At 43.1% G+C, this 18,680-nt stretch overlaps 1 protein-coding gene across 3 annotated transcripts in view; it reads left to right on the top strand.

Moving 5' to 3' along the window:
* Positions 1–18,680, top strand: part of rbms3 (RNA binding motif, single stranded interacting protein) — a 122,719-nt gene that overhangs the window by 9,681 nt on the left and 94,358 nt on the right. For 2 of the 3 annotated variants that reach the window (XM_037264595.1, XM_037264593.1), the window contains exon 2: positions 17,408–17,565. In XM_037264595.1, the coding sequence (XP_037120490.1) occupies positions 17,408–17,565 (158 nt within the window). The remainder of the gene's footprint in view (positions 1–17,407; positions 17,566–18,680) is intronic. The other variant, XM_037264594.1, reaches the window with a different exon arrangement.

Below are 18,680 nucleotides of genomic sequence, written 5' to 3'. Positions count from 1 at the left end.
GTAAATGGAGGCTTGGGTAGATAAATGAGCCAGTTAAGTGTTTTTACCACTTTACACCAGTGTGACTGATTTTTAAACATTCATGGCAACAGAGCAGTTTGACGCTGTAGTGGTTCAAATGTTTGACTTACAGTCCAGAGGTCGCGAGGTCCAAACTAGGCTGACTCCTTCCTGTGTGCGCGAGTTCCATGTTCTCCTGGTTCAGATACAAATCGGAGATCAATCCACCTAACCGCCATAGATTGACTTGGCTTTACATTATAAACTGACCAAAACAGAAATTAAACTACCCCGAGCAATTAAGCAGGGCCACTGTGTTTCCGGCATCGGTGGAATTGTCTGAGGGGCAGTAGGGGAAAGAGGGTCGCATTAGGATTCAGCCGATAAAGCAATAAAGCCTTGTAGGAGATGCAGTTGGCCGGCGGGCCGGCCGGCCGGCCTCATTCGGAGAAGCTTCTGTGTGCGCAGCACTTTGCGGCCGCAATTAATCACCCGGCTGACATTAGCCTACCTTCCTGCAAACACTGAATAAACAGTGGCAACGTCGAGGCCGTGTTGGCTGCCACAAATCTGGTGTTATCGTTAAGATGTCTGTTGACGCTTGTTCCCCAAAGAGAGAGAGAGAGAGAGCTCTTGAAACTCTGCTCGACTTCTGCAGACTGGTGTGAGATCTGTTGATCTATTTAGTTACAGGTTGCAATGAAAAAAGCCAGTCGGAGACACAGTAAGCTTCTGACATGTATTTGCATTGCTAACTTTTGTCGAATTTCGCCTGCACGGTCTTGCTTGTGTGACAGGATAGCAGTCGCTAGAGTCATTTGTAAAATGGGAATCCTCGGAGGCTTTATTAGGAGGATGCCTGTCAATGTGTGCTGTATTGTTACCATAGTGATGGTTGCCAGTTGCGTGTGCCAAGCGAGGTCTCCGTTTAGGAGTCAATCACGCGGCTGTAGGGGAACGACTGCACCGTGGGATTGCAGCTGCCACTTAGTTTTGACAAAGTCATAATGCTAGTCTTATCATTTATACACTGGAGTCCAGGTGAGCAGTGGGGCAGTTGAGATTGCATGGAAATATTTTATTACAGAGCAAATATATAGATCAAATAAATATTATGTTTATAAAAATATTTTAAAATTAATAGAACATTTAAATAAAAACTAAAAGTGAAATCACATAATAACAGACAAAAGAGAAATTGAGTTGGACCTCCTGCAATAGGCTGCTTACTCTCAGTGGTCAGTTAGAGAAAGTTCATTCGCGTCCATAAGTTGAACATGCATTATCCTGGGCTAACATAACAGCCTGAGAGGAAACATGATAGAGTTGTTGAGGAAAGCGGCGGGGGGCTGGAAGTGAGGAAGGGCGGGACTCCTGTCCACGTCACTCCAGGGGACTGACACTTCCCTTCTCTGTAAAGCCCCGCTGGAACTGAAACATTGAAATCGCTTCATTCACCTTTGCACTTCTCCATAGCATTCACCCTACTGTATAAGTGCATGCCCGCATCACCTTCTCTAGCAACACACAAGTAAAACAACACAACACAAGAGTTTAGTCCCAGGCTGATGTGCGGCCAACGAGCTGGAATCTGCACACAGGGAAACCTGATAGGCATTCCCGGTGCCAAACACATGAGGTCACCCTGACTGACTGATCTTGCCTGCCTGCCTGCCTGCCTGCCTGCCTGCCTGGCTGCCTGCCTGCCTGCCTGCCTGCCTGCCTGCCTGCCTGCCTGCCTGCCTGCCTGCGTGGCTGCCTGCCTGCGTGGCTGCCTGCCTGCCTGCCTGCCTGCCTCCTTCCACCACCCACCGCTGTCACACTAAAAGATTGCATCTCAGACGAAAAAAAAAAAATAAAAATCATCCTCTGCTCACTGCACGATCCTCCACTCAACTTGAAATCACAACATGTATCTTTTGCATTCTGCGTCAGCCTTTGTGCTCCCAAGCAAAACAAAAGTCACTCCGCAGCATTGTTTTTCAAAAGCAATCCAAACATATGTGTGTTAGATCTGTCTGCGTTCAAGTTCCCTCGTAGCAGCACGGACACCCACGTCTCGGAGATACATGCGTAGCCATGCAAAGGCGCGTATCCCGACGTATTCCCAAGTGGTCCACCCCCTTTTCATTATAAGCGCTCCCACGCATCTCATGTTCTCCCCCCCATATTATGTTAAAAGGAACATGCATTATTACACTGGCGAGGTTTGTTGATGTCTTTGGCAATTGACACAAGTGAGAAAGAAACCACAATACAGTCACAAAGCTCTTTTTTGCGCCTGTGAGGTCTCATTGTGTGGTGGTTTGTTTTTGGATGAGTAATTTGACTCATTATATCATTAGAATAATATTTTTGAAATTCAACCCTACACAGCAGCTGTCACTCTTTGTCGAGTTTAAAACCGGGTGTTGGTCAACCTCCAAAAATGTTTGAGAGGAAAAGTAAAGTTTCTTGATTCTGTCGTGGTGCAGTTGCCTGACTTCCATGTAAGTAAAATCATTTTTTTTATTCACAGTACACTTCTGCACCAAATGTTTTGCACAAGTCAAAAGGCATTTTTATTTGCAAATCCTTTGGGTTCAATTCTCTTTAGCAGCTAAGATTTGTGTTGTGGGTGAAAAGGATTGAGTTCATGGACAGAGCTTTGAAGCAGCTTGTTGCGCTGCCTTGGCTCTGACCCGTGCAGATTGTCAGGTGACCCCAGTGGTGCTGCCCTGAGCTCGCAGTGAGGAATCCAATCTCCTCGCCGGGGATACGCTGCATGTTTTAGCCGTCCGGTTTGATAACTTTGCCCCGGCGCCTTTTCCGACGTGCCCATCAAGTCGTGTAATAAAGGCTGACATGTTTTCTTCAGTGATGGGAGGGGCTCCCAGTCAACAGTGGTTGGAAGATTGTTTTAACCAGCTCATCTGCTCCATGTTTAAATGAGAGCAATGTGAATGCCGGAATCATTTTCTTGTGGAACTATTTTTTCAACTTTGCATTCCTTGCAAGACAGAAGACAGATTGTGCAGTACACAAGGTTTTCTGGTTGAATAACTTTTAAGATGAATGTGAGACTAATTATGTCGTGTTATGCAAAAATATGTCAACAGAATCAAGTGAAGGTTCCACAAAACCTATGAGGACAAAGAGTAGAAAAAAAATAGATTGATGGATTGCTCATCAAAAAATGCGTTGAGAGGGCAGATAGCACTTCCCCATCTTATTTTCTTGACATTTTGAATCCAGGAAGTGAGTAAGTGATTGGCACAGGGAAGTGGGAGTTTTAAGGCATTTTAAGGACCATTAAAACCCCATGGGGCCTGATAGCCAGCGTGCTTAACGAGTCATTGAAAAGAGGGCCTCGCCACTGCTATTTGTTTCCTTGTTGGGCATTTTGCCCTCCACTGTGCTGCTAATTGTCTCGAGCACACTGGCAGTGACACAGCAACCCCAGCTCACAATGAGATAAATGACTTTGGTGGAAATTTAAATGTGACGCACTTTCTGGGTAGGTTAGCGTAAGGTTGGGATCTCTAAAGTTCAACACGGCTGAGGTCGTTGAATTCATAGGTCAACCGAGCTTGAAAAGAAAAAAATAGGCCTCAAAAGGGCTCCATCTCCAGCCACATGGAACAGCCAAAATGCCTGGAGAAGTATGAATTCATTTGCATTTTACAATCTTGGATTGGATTCAAAACATGGCTACTAAGACTAAGCGGCATATATCTGTGTTTAGAGTTGAAGTAAGAAGCCTTATCAAGCTTGCCCCTGTTGAGTAGCCCACACACGCACAAGAGCCGTCCGTGTGCGATGCATTTTCTGTTTCCATGGGGATCCCGACACGGGAGTTTTAAAAAAACTTCCACTTGGACACATGTATAGCCCGCTTCCCATTTCCGTAACGAAATGGCACCGTTTTGTGTAAACAGCCTTTAATTCTAACGAGAACCGAATGGTCGTTTTACTGCGTACGACGACTCGACTGGGGGAAATGAAATGACTCTTTCTGGACTCTTCCTCTTTTTTAAATTTGTCTTTTCAGTGCATTGATACATTACCAAGGAAATGGCACATATGGAAAACAGGCTTGTGTAGTATGGATTACATGCCTTGTAATTCGATAGCGTTGATATTTTTACTTTGCATGGATAGTGGGAATTCAACTGAGCTTAGTGAACTAATCATATGGGCATTAGGTTAACTTGTTGAATGGAACACCTGGAATATCGCATTACTATACCATCTGCCTCGTTTTATTTCCACAAAGTAGAATTTTCCTCAACGGGCACTAACGGGAGAATATACAGACACATTATGGCACCTTAATGTCTACTTATGCATCTGGTCAATTCTGTGGGTTACATTTTAACAATGCAAAGAAAGTAGAAGGATCTCGTCGACGAAATAAGCAAGCCGCCGTCTCCCGAGTCAGTGATTGTTGCCAATCGAAGACTGACAAGCAAGGAAGCGGCGGTAAATACAACAAAATACCCGATCTTGTTGTTTTGTTTTAAAAGTGGGTTCCCCGGACTGCAAAAAATCTTTTCCACAGTAAGTCTTTTGTTAACAATACTGACATTTTACAATGCTCCATATCCAGGAGTAGCTGAGAGATCACGGGATTGTGCAAGATTTCTCCCTTTGAGGACTTGTTTGGAAAATCTGTGTTGAGAATAGAACACACCACACTACTACTGTACACTAAGAAAAGCTTTACATGTGGTATGTTTTTTTTCTGGAAGAATCCATTTATTTCTACCAGGCTTAACTGGAAAGCTAACAGACAATCAGGACAAGAGTAATCACTAAAACATTGTTCTGCTTTTTCAATTTGGTCCCTGCAGTGTTGACAGTGTGAGCTTGGCCACCAATTAGGCCACAGCGATTCTTACTGCCCATAAATTATTAAGTGTCAGCCATCAACTGGAAGCAGTGACGGAGGTGCCAGAGAGGAAGGTTTTATTTGTTTAAATCGTACAGTGCCTGTGATAACACCGATTCTGCTCTCAAACGAGCTTCGGTGTATAAATTATTCTCATGCTAGCAACTAAATGCAACATTTATTCAACAACAACTTGCGGTGGAAAAAAAAAACATGAGGCATTTAGGATAATGTATAGTACTAGATTGCAACTTGCAACACTGACTCACCTCAAGGTCAACCGATTCATTTCTGGAGGAGAATTTATTGCCCGGTCGTAGCTAAGGCAATGAGGTGCTGTGATCCTTGAGCTCATGTCTATATAGAAGGTCTTCCCAGCCGTATACCACGGTGGCTGTCTACTGCTTGTTAAGTCTCTTTTCTGAGCCGGAGCCAACTCGGTTGCTTGAAACATGATAGCGTTGTTGGCCAAGGCCTGCTCATGTTCCCGCTCTTTTGGAGAACACTGAGTTAATGTTCCATGGGACCATCAGCCTGATCATAAACATTGTAAATCTACAACGCCTACGGAGCGTAACTCATGAAGAATGACAGGAAGTCTGTAAACGATGTGCCTGTCAAACAGTGATTGACACTACCTATGATGCTTTGTGGGAGGATCCATCCCTCTTTGAGCAACCTAGCTGTAATTGCTCTGTCAAATCTGTCTCTGAACCAAAACACGAGCAGACCGCCTCTAGTCAAGTATGTGAGTCAAGTCCGATTCTCCAGATGAGATCAAGAGTAAAGCTTAAGACACTCAAATACTATAGCTATTTTGTTGATCTAAAGAAATAGTTCAAATTTCTTTTCAAAGATGCCATTGTCTGGAATAAAAGCACAGTTGGACTGGATCGAGTCGACAAAATGTTATTCCCAGTGTAAAGGCCAAGTCCGAGTCAATGTGAGTCCAACGCAAGTCGGAGTCAAAACGTGTCGAGTCCTATCAAATCACTTTATTGTCACTCATTAGAAGTAGAGCAGTCTTAAAATATGCTTGAGCGGATTTTGTGTCTGATGAAATTGTAGCAAGCAAGGTTGCCGCGCCTTTGGGATGTGAAGTATCCTGTAACAAATGAATTATGCATTTCCAGCATCTAACGGTGAAGGAATGCCACACTGGCCCGACGACTGCTTCCTGTGCATAGCTTCACCTCGCTGTCAACTTGGGGATGTCTAAAATAGTCACACACACAAAAAAATAAAGAAAATACGCTTGAGGTTCATTGTAATGATAATGGTGCCTCGGTGGATGCGAGTAGACTGGTTCATATTCAGCCCCACAATGACTCTCCTGTCTTGGCTATTCAAGAGGCGGTCTGCTAGTGGACTGGTGGGCGACTAGGCTGAGAAGCTTCTTGTTCATGTGGAAATGTGTGCCATGGCCATACAATGGAACGGGGATGCGTCTCCCAAAGCCCGGCCCGACATATTCAGCCAGAGAATGGAAGCACAATAACAGTCAGCTGCTATCATCCCATGAAAAGTCTGGGTTGAATGCTAAATCAATCTTTGAGGGAGCAGGCCATGGCTGATTTTCATCTTTAATGTCTTCATCTTGTTACTTGTGCCTTGGCTACTCTTAGACTGCTCTGAAAAGAATATTTTCAATAAATTGTACTTTACCTCGAGGGCTATCCATGAGAGTATTTTGAGTTATGAATAAAAACATTTTCATCATGAAAAGATTTCAAACTGAAACCAAGTCCCATTTTATTGTCAGATTTATGATCTGAGTGAGGAGTCCAGAGTATAAATTCGATGTTCCAGTCACTATTCTTCAATTGCGCAGTGCATATCAGACTCAAGGGTCACATCTTGAAAAGATATAAAAATACTGAGAGTCCGGATAGCCTTGTGAAAAAGGGCTTAGTTCATTTTGCCGCTCTCGATTTTCACCAGCTTATCTGTTCGCCGTATTTGAAAGGTCGGCGCGTGCGTCTCAGGAAGGTATGTATCTTTGAACAGACGCTGGCTTTATTGTAGCGCAAGCATAATGGCAAAAATGTCCAATTTGTATCTTGCAACATGAATATTGATATGAAACAATTGAGTTGAAATGGTCTGGCCATTGAGCTATCGCTGTGATGCTCAATTATCCTCCTGCTGGAATTAATGAACAGATATGGTCACATTTGAACAACTGCAATGTGCGAAAGCAATGGGGGTTTTTTTTGCTGGGGAAATGAACGTGACGATATTTTTTTTCTCTATGCAGTAATATAAGGCGTTAATATTTACATGAATGCTTGAGTTGTCTTAGACTTGGTATTCGGCGCCCTGTTGGTACAAAATATCGAGCAAATATTTTCTTTTTACATTTTCTGTCACGGTAAAATTCGACGTCACGAATTCCGTTTTGGAAATAACTTTCCCAACATTTGGTTTGACGGCAAGATAGTATCTGCAAGTGAGCTATTTCTAAACTGCCCCGTGTTTCTCAAATGTGCCTGGTGCCTTACTTGATCAAAGTGTTGCATGGCGTGAACTCCTCCAGACAAGAACACATCAGGCTGGAGTCAGCGAGGCAAGAAGGAAACATTACACCATTACACTCACCTGCTCCGTAATCACGGTGACTTATGTCATGAATAAATCAGGCTACCAAGGTCTCAACTACTCGACACCAACTTCTATCCTTTGGCAGATGTCAACGTTTCTATTCGTCTTTCACCGCCTTCATACCTTGAACTTTTTTTCCCGACATTCTTTCACCTTCCTCCCCCTCATACTCGGCTGCCCAACAGTGCTCATTTGATGTATTACACAATTGTGAGACTTTTTTGGTGATTGAAGGCTCCTTGGAAGCACAGATCATTCTCCTTTGCTTTCCCGTAAGTCATGGGATTGACAACTGGAGACGGTCTGCCAACGAGTGGCCGACTCGCTTCTTTTAAATCACTCACGCGGGCGCCTCTGAAGGGCCGCGAACGCAACGTTGATGCCAATATGCCAGACCAATACTGGAATATGAAGTATGAAGTGGACCCATGTTCTCTTGAAAGTGGTATGCAAACTCGACTACTTTATTCGACACAAAAGAATTTGAAAGTAACCCTGATGCCGTTGAGGAGCCTAAAATGCAAGACATTTTGAAGACGGCGACTCCTAGTTGTTGAGTGTTTTTGTTTGCATGTGAACAAAATGAACATTTTAAATGGATCGATGAATGAAGACAAAGTGATCGATACGGTGATGTTAATTGTTGTCTTTATTCCGGCAGTAAATGACAGCGGCGTCCACGTGAAGCAATCCTCTGCATAGCAATGCTTTCTTTTTGCTGCTGACAGCAGATTTGGGAGGCTGCAAGAATTTTCTGTTGAGTAATGCTGCTGTTGCTTCAAGGGGGGTAGTTGCTTAACATGCCATGCAGAATCTGGCACGCCGTCTTCCTTGCCCTACTAAACTCTGCTCAACACTATGCAAAAAGTCCCCGATGGCTTGTAGAAAGGGGGTGGAGGGAGACAGAAAGGAGAAATAGAGGACGAGCAGGCAGATGAGGATTGGAGTGGATTTAGAGATAGATGAGAGCTGACTGAAGGGATTGGGAAGGTAAAGCGAGGGTGGTTGGAGGACTTGCCGAGGATGAATTTCCTTATGGAAGGTTAGACTGAGGCAAACGCTCCACACTAGACTTGTATTGAGATTGAAAAAGCCTTGAACAAATCAGAGACTTTTATTATTGTTTTACTGCTTCGACTCAATTGTAAAAACAAATCAATGCAGCCCATAGCAGTCACAAGTCCGATTACCTTACTAGCTTGGAAAAAATATATTCAGCCCTGTTGTGGCCAATTACATCTCATCCAGTGTCGTCCAAACATCACCAAACACAAAGAGTCTCTACTTTGCATTTTTCCAAGGTCATGGGCGAGATCCTTGCACTCAGTCTCTTGATACTACACTCAGGCACTCCTAATTAAAGGCAACACATTTAGCAGCGTGCCATTGCCCTCAAGTGAAGATAAAATAGTAGCAATAAAATGCTTTTATGATACCCACATTTACAGTATGAACACTATTCGACACAATGGAATAATGATGTAGCAGGTTATGATAATGGTCTTGTGTGCCCCGTGATTAAGATTGCGCTAAAATAAGAGGAGTTCACACTAGGGTGCTATTACACGCAACTTGCAGTGACTCTTTCATTTGGCTAATATACTGGGGCTGGTGCTTTTTGGTGACCTCTTGAATGTCAGCGCCTTCCTTATACAGACCATGAAGCCTATCAATGAAGAATTTAAGCGTATATATATATATATTGTATGGACATGATGACACGCATCCTAAAGTTTGGCAGTAACTCTTTGCTTGTCTCTTCCCAATTACGGCCTTATTTATGAATGTGAGCACCGCTGACCTTCTGGAAGAGAAGACATCAATTTGTTTGTCTGGCAAACGGAGTCACAAATAGCATTCTGCCACAGCTCCAACTTGCTCTTTCTATCAATCTGTCCCTTGTCTCTCTTGGCCCCCTTCCCGACAGGCTTCACATTCCAGCCATAACTCTCCTCACCTGGTCAGCTGGAGCACTCACTCATGACTGCTGGGCCTCCTGGTCACAAATGAGTTTGCTTCATTTTCACCGATGCTGATAGATCAATCCGAAAATAGAATGTATATTAAAAAAATAACAATACCAGGTGACAATTTGAATGACGGTGCCGGAATTGGGGAGGATTTTCGGGTTGATTTCGTACCATGCGTGGTGAAGATGCGTTTGAAACTTTTTCATTCATTTCCACATCACAAGCACGTCTTAAGATAGCTGAAAAATGAAAATTGTGCCTCTGCGTCTCGCATATCTCGGAAGCAGAAAACCGCATTCTTCACATTGTGGTTTTTCAGCCAAGATGAATCGTTTCCAAGACAATGGAAGCAGCCAAATGCATCAAGCCGCCCTTGAGCAAGTGTGTAGGTGGGCAGCGGCACATCTCGTATAACGTCAAAGCACTATTTTAAAGAAAGGTATAATTCTCTCCATGGCATTATTTCAAGTATATGCACAGTCTGATAAAATCCAATACTGCCAATGCTTTTTTATCTACAAATCTAAAATAGGAACCGCAATCGCGCCAAACTAAACTGTACCTCATTTTTTTTGTTATTTGAAGATTTCTTTTAATAGAACACTCATAAAATTGCGCAGACATACGCACACGACATAAAGTATCTTCACCGGAATATGACCCTACTTTGTATCAATTTGATTTATTTATCGTAATCTTCATTTCCCAATGGCCAGGGGGCGGCTACATCAACAAGTTATGAAACTCACGTCGTTCGTTATCAAAATAACCAGAGAAAAACAAAAAACATGAGGGATCGGTAACACCATGATGTTGTGGAATCGGAGATTTCAGAGTGGCTCATCTGTAGAGACCTTCATTTAGAGCTTGCACTCCACTAAGTAAATTGTCTGTCCCCCCATTATCTCTCTCACTCCATCTATCTATCTATCTATCTATCTATCTATCTATCTATCTATCTATCTATCTATCTATCTATCTATCTATCTATCTATCTATCTATCTATCTATCTATCTATCTATCTATCTATCTATCTATCTATCTATCTATCTATCTATCTATCTATCTATCTATCTATCTATCTATTTATCGTGCACGCTCTACTCACACGCTGGCTAGCACGCAAAATGAACCAGCTGGCTGTAATGATGACAAATCAACCCAAATATTTACCTCCGTAGAGTTTCAATTTGGCTCTGCCTGCAGCAGCTCACGCTTCATGCATTTTTTTTTTTTTTTAATTCCGTATCCCTGCCATTGCCTATGCAGCCAAATTGTTATAATCACTCCCCACAAGTACACTTGAGGTTCTTTTATGTCACCTAAACACCGGCTGACCGGTTGTTAATGTCTGTCCATAACCCGTGTTTATGGCTATCAAAGGTCTGGTGTAAACAAGGTTGCTGGTGTGCTTATATGGGATTTTATTTGGAACCATCTCTGTTTGAGGTTCTGGTTCTTGCCGGATGTTCATCTGTTTTGAGAAACTACAGAGGGATCGGATGCAATAAAGATCTTCAAAGTGTAGTAAATAAAAATAAAAACTATATAAAATAAAATATGAACACGACATATTTGACCAATGTAGATTCATGCTTCTATTTGTGTCGCATTAAAAGTAATCATTGAAATAATCAGATTCATGTAATTAGGCCAGAGCAGGAGAAACGTGACATCTATTAGAAAAAAAAATCTGAAAGTGAATTAAAATCTTACACTTTTTGGTCCATGTTTAACTTTCATGGAGGGAACGATGTTTTTTCCAATTAATCGAATTCAAAAGAATAGTTATTAGTCACACAATAGGATTAGTTTTACTCGTAGTGAAGTTGACAGTGCAACAGGACAAAAAGAAGCAATCAATCATAAATACAACATATTTAAAAACATTGTACAACGTGTGCAGGAAAATGAATCAGCAGCCACATAGCGAAATTTTTTTTTATCTGTACATGCAGCTGTGAACTTGAACAAAAGATGCGACATTGCCATTGAACGTGACAAAGACACTCTTATTATACAAAGTGCACTGATTAACATTTGTGCTTCTTGACTTGGAGAACGGTGGTGCCCTGTGATTGGCTGACGATTACGCCCATGACTTTGAGAATCAAGTCTTTCACTTGTTGTCCAACTACAATGTTTTGAATTGATATGTTCCAGACTTCGTGGCCCCCATTTTTCGTTTTACCTCCAAAGGCTGTTCACACTCTGATTTGACGTTCGATAAAATGAATTGCATCCTATCCGTGTCCCCTTGGGAGAGAAATGGTTTCTATTACAACTCTGAGGCTTTGTATCCAGATACATGGGTCTTGACATGGAACATAACGTCTTGCTCTTATCTCCTCCAAAGCTTGAGGAAGAGCAAAAGGAGAAAAACAACAACAAAAGTAGAACACACACACACACACACACGGGCGCACAATTGTGGGTTTTTGAATGTGTATCAGCACTTTTATAATTGGCCTCCTGAACTATTGTCCTCTGTTTTGTTGGTCTACCGGTGCCTCAAATCCATTTATGGTGTTTTTGTTTTTTGCTAAAAGAAGACGACAAGACTATACGTATATATTTTTAAATCCCTACCCACCTTTTTCTGTTGTTCATTTTTGTTTTTGTGTTTATTTGCACCTTCAGCTGCTTTTTTCCGTCGTCTGATCCTCATTTTTCCACGCTATGAGCTCGGTGTCTCTTCCTGATGGAGAACATTTGGTCATAGAAGCAGAAGCGTAGTGTTCCCCGGTGACTCTGGAATGATTTACCATCCGCGCCTAGAGCAATGGGCTTTACCTCAACAATCGCATAAAAACTGGAGACAAAGGGATAAGACAATAGCGCCAGTTTGTCTGTCTTTCAGCGCCCCTCCCTCATCTTCTGCTTTTTGAGATGCAGCTGGGATTCTCAAAACACGTGTTTAAGGGCTAAAGGTTTGCAAGCAGCTCTCCAGGATGGATGGGGGGGGATTTGTCTTCTGCCCGTGTTTCCAAGCTGCTGTGAATGCAGCCGAGCGAGCGCAGTGCGAGCTGTTAGTTCTGGCAGTTTGGAAGGGATGCCTCTGGGAATATGCTTGTCTTTTAAGAGTCTTTGCACAGACTTTGCCAGAATGAATTAATTTAGCATGAGCGAAGAGGCAATTTTTTCACTTCCATTTAAGGATCCCGCCTGTCATATTTTACGCTCGTACGTGTGTAAACAAGCACGCGTGTGCCGAAGAAATGCAGCCCAAAATGAGACATTGGACAGCAAATGTGTCATCATTGGTGCTTTGGATTAGAGGAGGAATGTCGTGGTCACTTTTGTGCGATTGACTGCGTAGCCCTGTCTGACCTGATGCTTGTGCTGTGCAAGGTCTCGCAGGCTTTCTATGGCCGCCTATAAATCACGGCCAATTACAAAGCTGATGCTCAGTCGACTCTCCCCGAGCTATAACTGTACAGGGAGGAAGGGAGGAATGCAAGCTACATCCCATCTTTTACACCAGCTACTGCGATCATACCTTTTGTCTATGTCTGTTTTGGGAATCTCCGCTGCATGCAGAATTAGCTGGAAAATAAATCAAGTCTAAATCATAATGTATTTTTAACAATTATTTTCCAATTTCGAGGACCACCGTCGCGGAGCGTTGGAGGGCCGCGGCCCAGCGGTTGACCAGCCCTGGATTCCAATCCAGTTAAATGTATTGAATAAATAAAGGTGGAATTTATACAGCACGTTACAGTGGTAATTTCTGCAAGCGAGGTGATTGATTTTGGAGACTAAAGTGGAGGGAGGGCCAGACAAAGGAATAAAAGAATAAGAGATTTTGAGAGCGAGAAGTGGCAAGTGTGAGAGAATTGCCAGTTATGACACTTCAAAACTCTCCAGGAGGTAAATGAGAAAAAGCTCCATTCTCTCTTGGCCCTACCCAGCTGTGACATGCCGCAAAGGAGGCTTACTGGGGATCCAATTTGCCGCACTGTATTTTGAAGCGACGCAATGCTTTACACGGCCCTAATTTAGTGAGCCGGCAATGCAGGAGAGCTTCAGAGCTTGTGTCACATACTCCGAAATATTTATGAGTGCGTTAAGTGAGTATGATAAATCTAGTGTGCGCTATATATTGGCTGAGTTGTATATTCACAGACACACTTGAGGAAGGAGTGCCTTTTCTTTTAACCTTTGCCACTGAGTGATTTACAAGCCTTGGACCAATTGTGTATGTTGTTTTATTTTCATGTACGTACCGTAATTTTCGGACTATAAGTCGCGGTTTTTTTCATAGTTTGGGTGGGGGGGCGACTTATACTCAGGAGCGATTTATATACATATATATGGTTTTTTTTCACTTTTTTGGGCATTTTATGGCTGGTGCGACTTATACTCCGGTGCGACTTATAGTCCGAAAATTACGGTATATGTTGTGTGTGTGTGTGGCGGCTCGGTGGCGCACTGGGTAGCACGTCCGCCTCACAGTTAGGAGGGTGCGGGTTGGATTCCACCTCCGGCCCTCCCTGTGTGGAGTTTGCATGTTCTCCCCGGGCCCGCGTGGGTTTTCTCCGGGCACTCCGGTTTCCTCCCACATCCCAAAAACATGCTTGGTAGGCCGATTGAAGACTCCAAATTGTCCCTCGGTGTGAGTGCGAGTGCAAATGGTTGTTTGTCTCTGTGTGCCCTGCGATTGGCTGGCAACCGGTTCAGGGTGTCCCCCGCCTACTGCCCGATGACGGCTGGGATAGGCTCCAGCACCCCCGTGGGGACTAAGCGGTTCAGAAAATGGATGGATGGATGTTGTGTGTGTGAGGTGGGGGGGCTGCAGTAACACAAGGTCTGTTAAATGTTCAACCAAAGGCAAAGCCAATGGGAAAAAAAATGCTGTTCTTTATGTATGCATGTCCCATGTGTTCATATTCCACCGACATGCATTCCTAATCCCATGGGACTTGTTTTTTTCCCTTTAACCTATGATAACCTGACTCTTTCCCTCGCATCCAACAATATAAGTAGTGGGCTTGACTTGACCCTCACTGCCTCATTGTGTAAGAATCAGCTTCTGACCTTAAACAAAAAATGAAAGCAAATCGATAGGGCGGGGGACACATGAATTCCAAAGCTCAGGATGCAAGCCAAGACTGGAGCCTAGGGAGGAAGAGGAGGAGGAGGAGGAAGAGGGCCTAGCGTAGTGGGCTTAAAACAAAGAAAGCGTGAGAACCAGGCAAAAGCTTTCAATTAACCTTCAGCACCAACGGCAACTTTGTGCGGGATCTGCTCTTTGTGTGCTATTATGTTTGTGTCACGCTGTATAATATTTTCAGGCTAATATAAGCTACAGTGGACAATCTTTCCTCGGGTACGAGAACGCATAGGTACACTTTATGCATGCTAACGTGATTACATGCACCTTTAGGCTGCCTGTAAAAGTCAGCACTGTTCCGCCTTTTTTCTGGGTTGGCAGTCTGTTGAAATTTGCTGGGCAAAGTTAGGAGTAGTCTTGTGTTTGAGCTTTGATGTGTATATTTGCTGCAATCTGTGGAGAGCGCTGTGCTGTATTTATACAAGTCATTAACAATAATGGTGTAGTATGGCTCTGAAATTAGAAGTGATTGCAACCTGTTCAACACATGATTGACTATTAGTGACTAAATGTTTAAAAGAAGACACTTGGGTCCAGTTGTTTGGAGTCGATAAGAGGAATCGAGTGAGCAGCAAAACCAGTGGCGGCTGGGCTGGTGGATTTTTTTGCCAGGGGGAAGGTGCTAGAAATGGATCGATCAATTCATATACTACTGTATTTATCAGATTATAAGGTGCACTGCAGTTTCAATGAACACATCAAACTTGTATTTCATTCATTTTAATTTCATTAATTGAATTCTATTTTTTTTCATTTTGTCCAAATTTGATTTAATTTGATCTGAAAAAAATAATAGAGTGCCTTATAGTCTGAAACATATGGGACAAAGTAAATTACAAAGCATAATAAGTCTGAAAGTCTGAAAAATATGGGACAAAGTAAATAAATACAAAAAATCTCAATCAAATGATTTATTTTCAGATATGCAAGGTTAAAGTATTCAACTTCATCCCAAGACAAAATGTCTCTAAAGTTCCTTGTACCTTGTGTGTTTCTCTCTTATCTCTTGACATTACATATTGGGCCAGTGTGTGTGCGTGTGTGTGTGTGTGTTTGTGCCCTGTGAGAAGCTGACTATTAGTTCCACTTAGCTCAGCATGGTAATTGGCCATCCATTGATGGACGTGGCTCCCTCTTCACGCTCAGTGGACCCCGGCCGGCCGGCCGCTTTGTCTGAGGACTTGGAGGCGACATGCTGGCATGGCGCACACTCTTAAAATAGCGCATCAAATCAGCCATGCTTCAGCAAACGCTGCTAACATGTGGGGAAGAATGGCGAGCTAATGGTGTGTGAGTTTATGTGTGTGTTAAAGTGTGTGTGTGTGTGTGTTCGGAAGTCAGTGGGTTACTAAGCTTCTCTCTGGGGAGGGCAATGGGCTAACTTGGTTAACTAGAGGTGATATTTAGTCGTGTGCACTCCCCTCCGTTTTCTCTCCCCTAGCCATCCATCATTCTAGAGTAGGGTTTGTTTCTTAGTCTCTTCTTCTTCATTTAATCACTCTTTTGATCGTTGGTGCCCACCAAGTCCCGATTCCCCTTAGGTGACAGTATGTGCAGTGTTCCTGCACAGATATGAATAGCAATGAGCTCGAAAATCGTACTCCTACAGGTTGGCTTGATATATTGAAGTTGGTCAGGCCACGTGCAATAATATAGTCCAATTCAATGTGTATGGCAAAAGAAAAAGGACAATAAATCCAAAACAAATATTCTACTTCAGGAGGACACTTTTCTCCACAAAGAAGAACAGAAACGGTCTCTTTCTTCTTACACAGGAGCTTCACACATTGACTGCGTGCTGATTCCGATTTTAGCGGTTCTCTCGAAACTTGCCATCTTTCATGCAATCTCAGCTCCTACAGCTGGCAAAGTGTCAGGATAGAAACTTTTTCAAAAATGAAAGTAAAAATTGCATTCGCAGCAGTGAACTCAGGGTGACCCCAGTAACAGTCTGTTTAGTGGCAGTTTTCACAGCGGTTGCTAGTTCGGGTAAGTGGGAGCGTCGACTGAGTGTGTCGACCGGAACGTCACTTGAGGCAAGACTGAGAGGAAGCGTGATCATAAATTCCCAGAGGCAGATGTGTGGGCTTCCACGAATACACTTCATCCTTTTTCACGCGTACATACGCGTTGTGGTAGAACAAGGAATAAAATAGAAACTTGTAAGTAAACCAAAAAACAAGATGAATAGGGCTCGATGGCATTCATCATGTCTTCTTTATAAACCATTTTTTCCCCCAACAAAGAGAAAATTCAGTTACTTTGCTGCCAGTTTTGACTGACACTCCAGCCTTGAGAAGGGGCTAAGGGAAAGGGCTAGGACACGAGGCGCTGCGGCAAAACACACTTGCCCTTTCTCAAGGCTGGAGCGACATCAAAAACTGGAAACAAGGTAAGGACCATTCCGCTTTTACCGGGAAAAAAAATCGATTCCCCCAATTTTCTTTGTGTGTATTCTTGGTATGGAGACAGAAGCAGAAGCAGATTTGATCAGTCATCGTGACCCTAAACACAAAAACGTTTTTGTCATTCTTAAGTTCAGCCATCTGGAAGTTCCATGGCGCTTTGGTCGATTTTTTGTTTTCTTCCCCAAAAGCCACTACAGATGGGTGCCAGTGATGGCAAGCCGAAAAGAAAAGTTAATCCAAGAGAATGTATACTTGGTAAATAAGTCAGGTTATGATCAGAGCCTTTCTTTCTTTCTTTCTTTCTTTCTTTCTTTCTTTCTTTCTTTCTTTCTTTCTTTCTTTCTTTCTTTCTTTCTTTCTTTCTTTCGATCTTTCGATCTTCATGCACATGTATTGTGATTCCTATTTGTTGAGCATGTCTCTTTTGTTGCCTTGTGTTGCCAGCAGCCCTATGCTCCACCCCCTCATCCCATGGCTCCTCCCAGCCCCAGCACCAACAGCTGCAGCCAGGGAGCGACAGAGCAGCTGAGTAAGACCAACCTGTACATCCGAGGCCTGCCACCTGGGACCACCGACCAGGACCTCATCAAGCTCTGTCAACCGTAAGTACTGCATGGGAACACTTTCACTTCGATATAAAGATAGCCGCAGATACTCTATGCACCCGTTTGTCTTGGTTATGTTTCTCGCCGCTGTGCTTTGCAGTGTATACTTTCAATTTAAACGGATGAAGTCGATAGAGCGCCTCTGTTTTTTAATTAAACACAGTATCGGAGCCATGAAATTAAATACAGCACACTTGTACCATTTAATCAGGCCAAATACAATCATATTCATGCTCACCTTTGTTAGGGAATACATTGTGTTTATGATTGTGTTTGACATTTGCACCTATTTAGGACTGCACTGCATAGTACCGAGAGCTGATCAATTCAGCATATTTTATACAGCTCTTAAAATAAGTCACTCTGCGAGTGCAGCCCACACCATGGCTAGAAAATGTGAGCGGTAATTATTAATGATTCAAGTTTGCCTTGTCAGGTACATTTGCTTAAGCAAAGACCATCAGCCTAGTTCAAGTCAAATGTATTGATATAGCCCTTAATCACAGAGTTGTCTCAAATATTAACGAGATACCAAGATATATCGAATAAATGTGATCGCACGATCCCTTTTGTCTTTTCACCCCCTACAGTTGTCCCCATACTAGAAAGCCATTTCTGTTTCCATCACCAGATGTAATTAAGCTTTCAAAATGGCAATTTGATCAAACTAAAACGCAATTACCAACCAACACAGTTGCAAAAGGTCGCGCACAATACAGACTTACGTACGAAAGGTCAGTTTCGGTCCTGTGTGCACCCAATTACGCTGCGATCAAGTATTTGTGGTGAATTTTAGTGAGCGACAAAGGTACTCTTACAGTTGTGCACCAAAAATGTTCTGGATTGAGAAATCGCACAGGCCTGCCTGCACAAAGTGCAATAAAGCCTAATAAATCCTCGATTGGACCACCTCCCCTGAGGAATTGCAGACCAAGACCTCATCAAGCTCAAACACACAGTCAGACTGTTATTGGCACTCTATGAAATTCTCTCTTTTTCACACACACACACACATAAAAGTGAACACAAGTAGCTTTCTTCAGCTCCATTAGGCTTCTTCACATTTAAGAAAAAGAAGAGGGTCGAGATCATTAATGGAAGGCGAGGCCTGC

This window comes from Syngnathus acus, chromosome 11, assembly GCF_901709675.1.
Source record: "Syngnathus acus chromosome 11, fSynAcu1.2, whole genome shotgun sequence".
Taxonomy (NCBI): Eukaryota; Metazoa; Chordata; class Actinopteri; order Syngnathiformes; family Syngnathidae; genus Syngnathus; species Syngnathus acus.
Note: the sequence above shows the minus strand (reverse complement) of the source record. Positions and strands in the feature narration are given on the sequence as shown.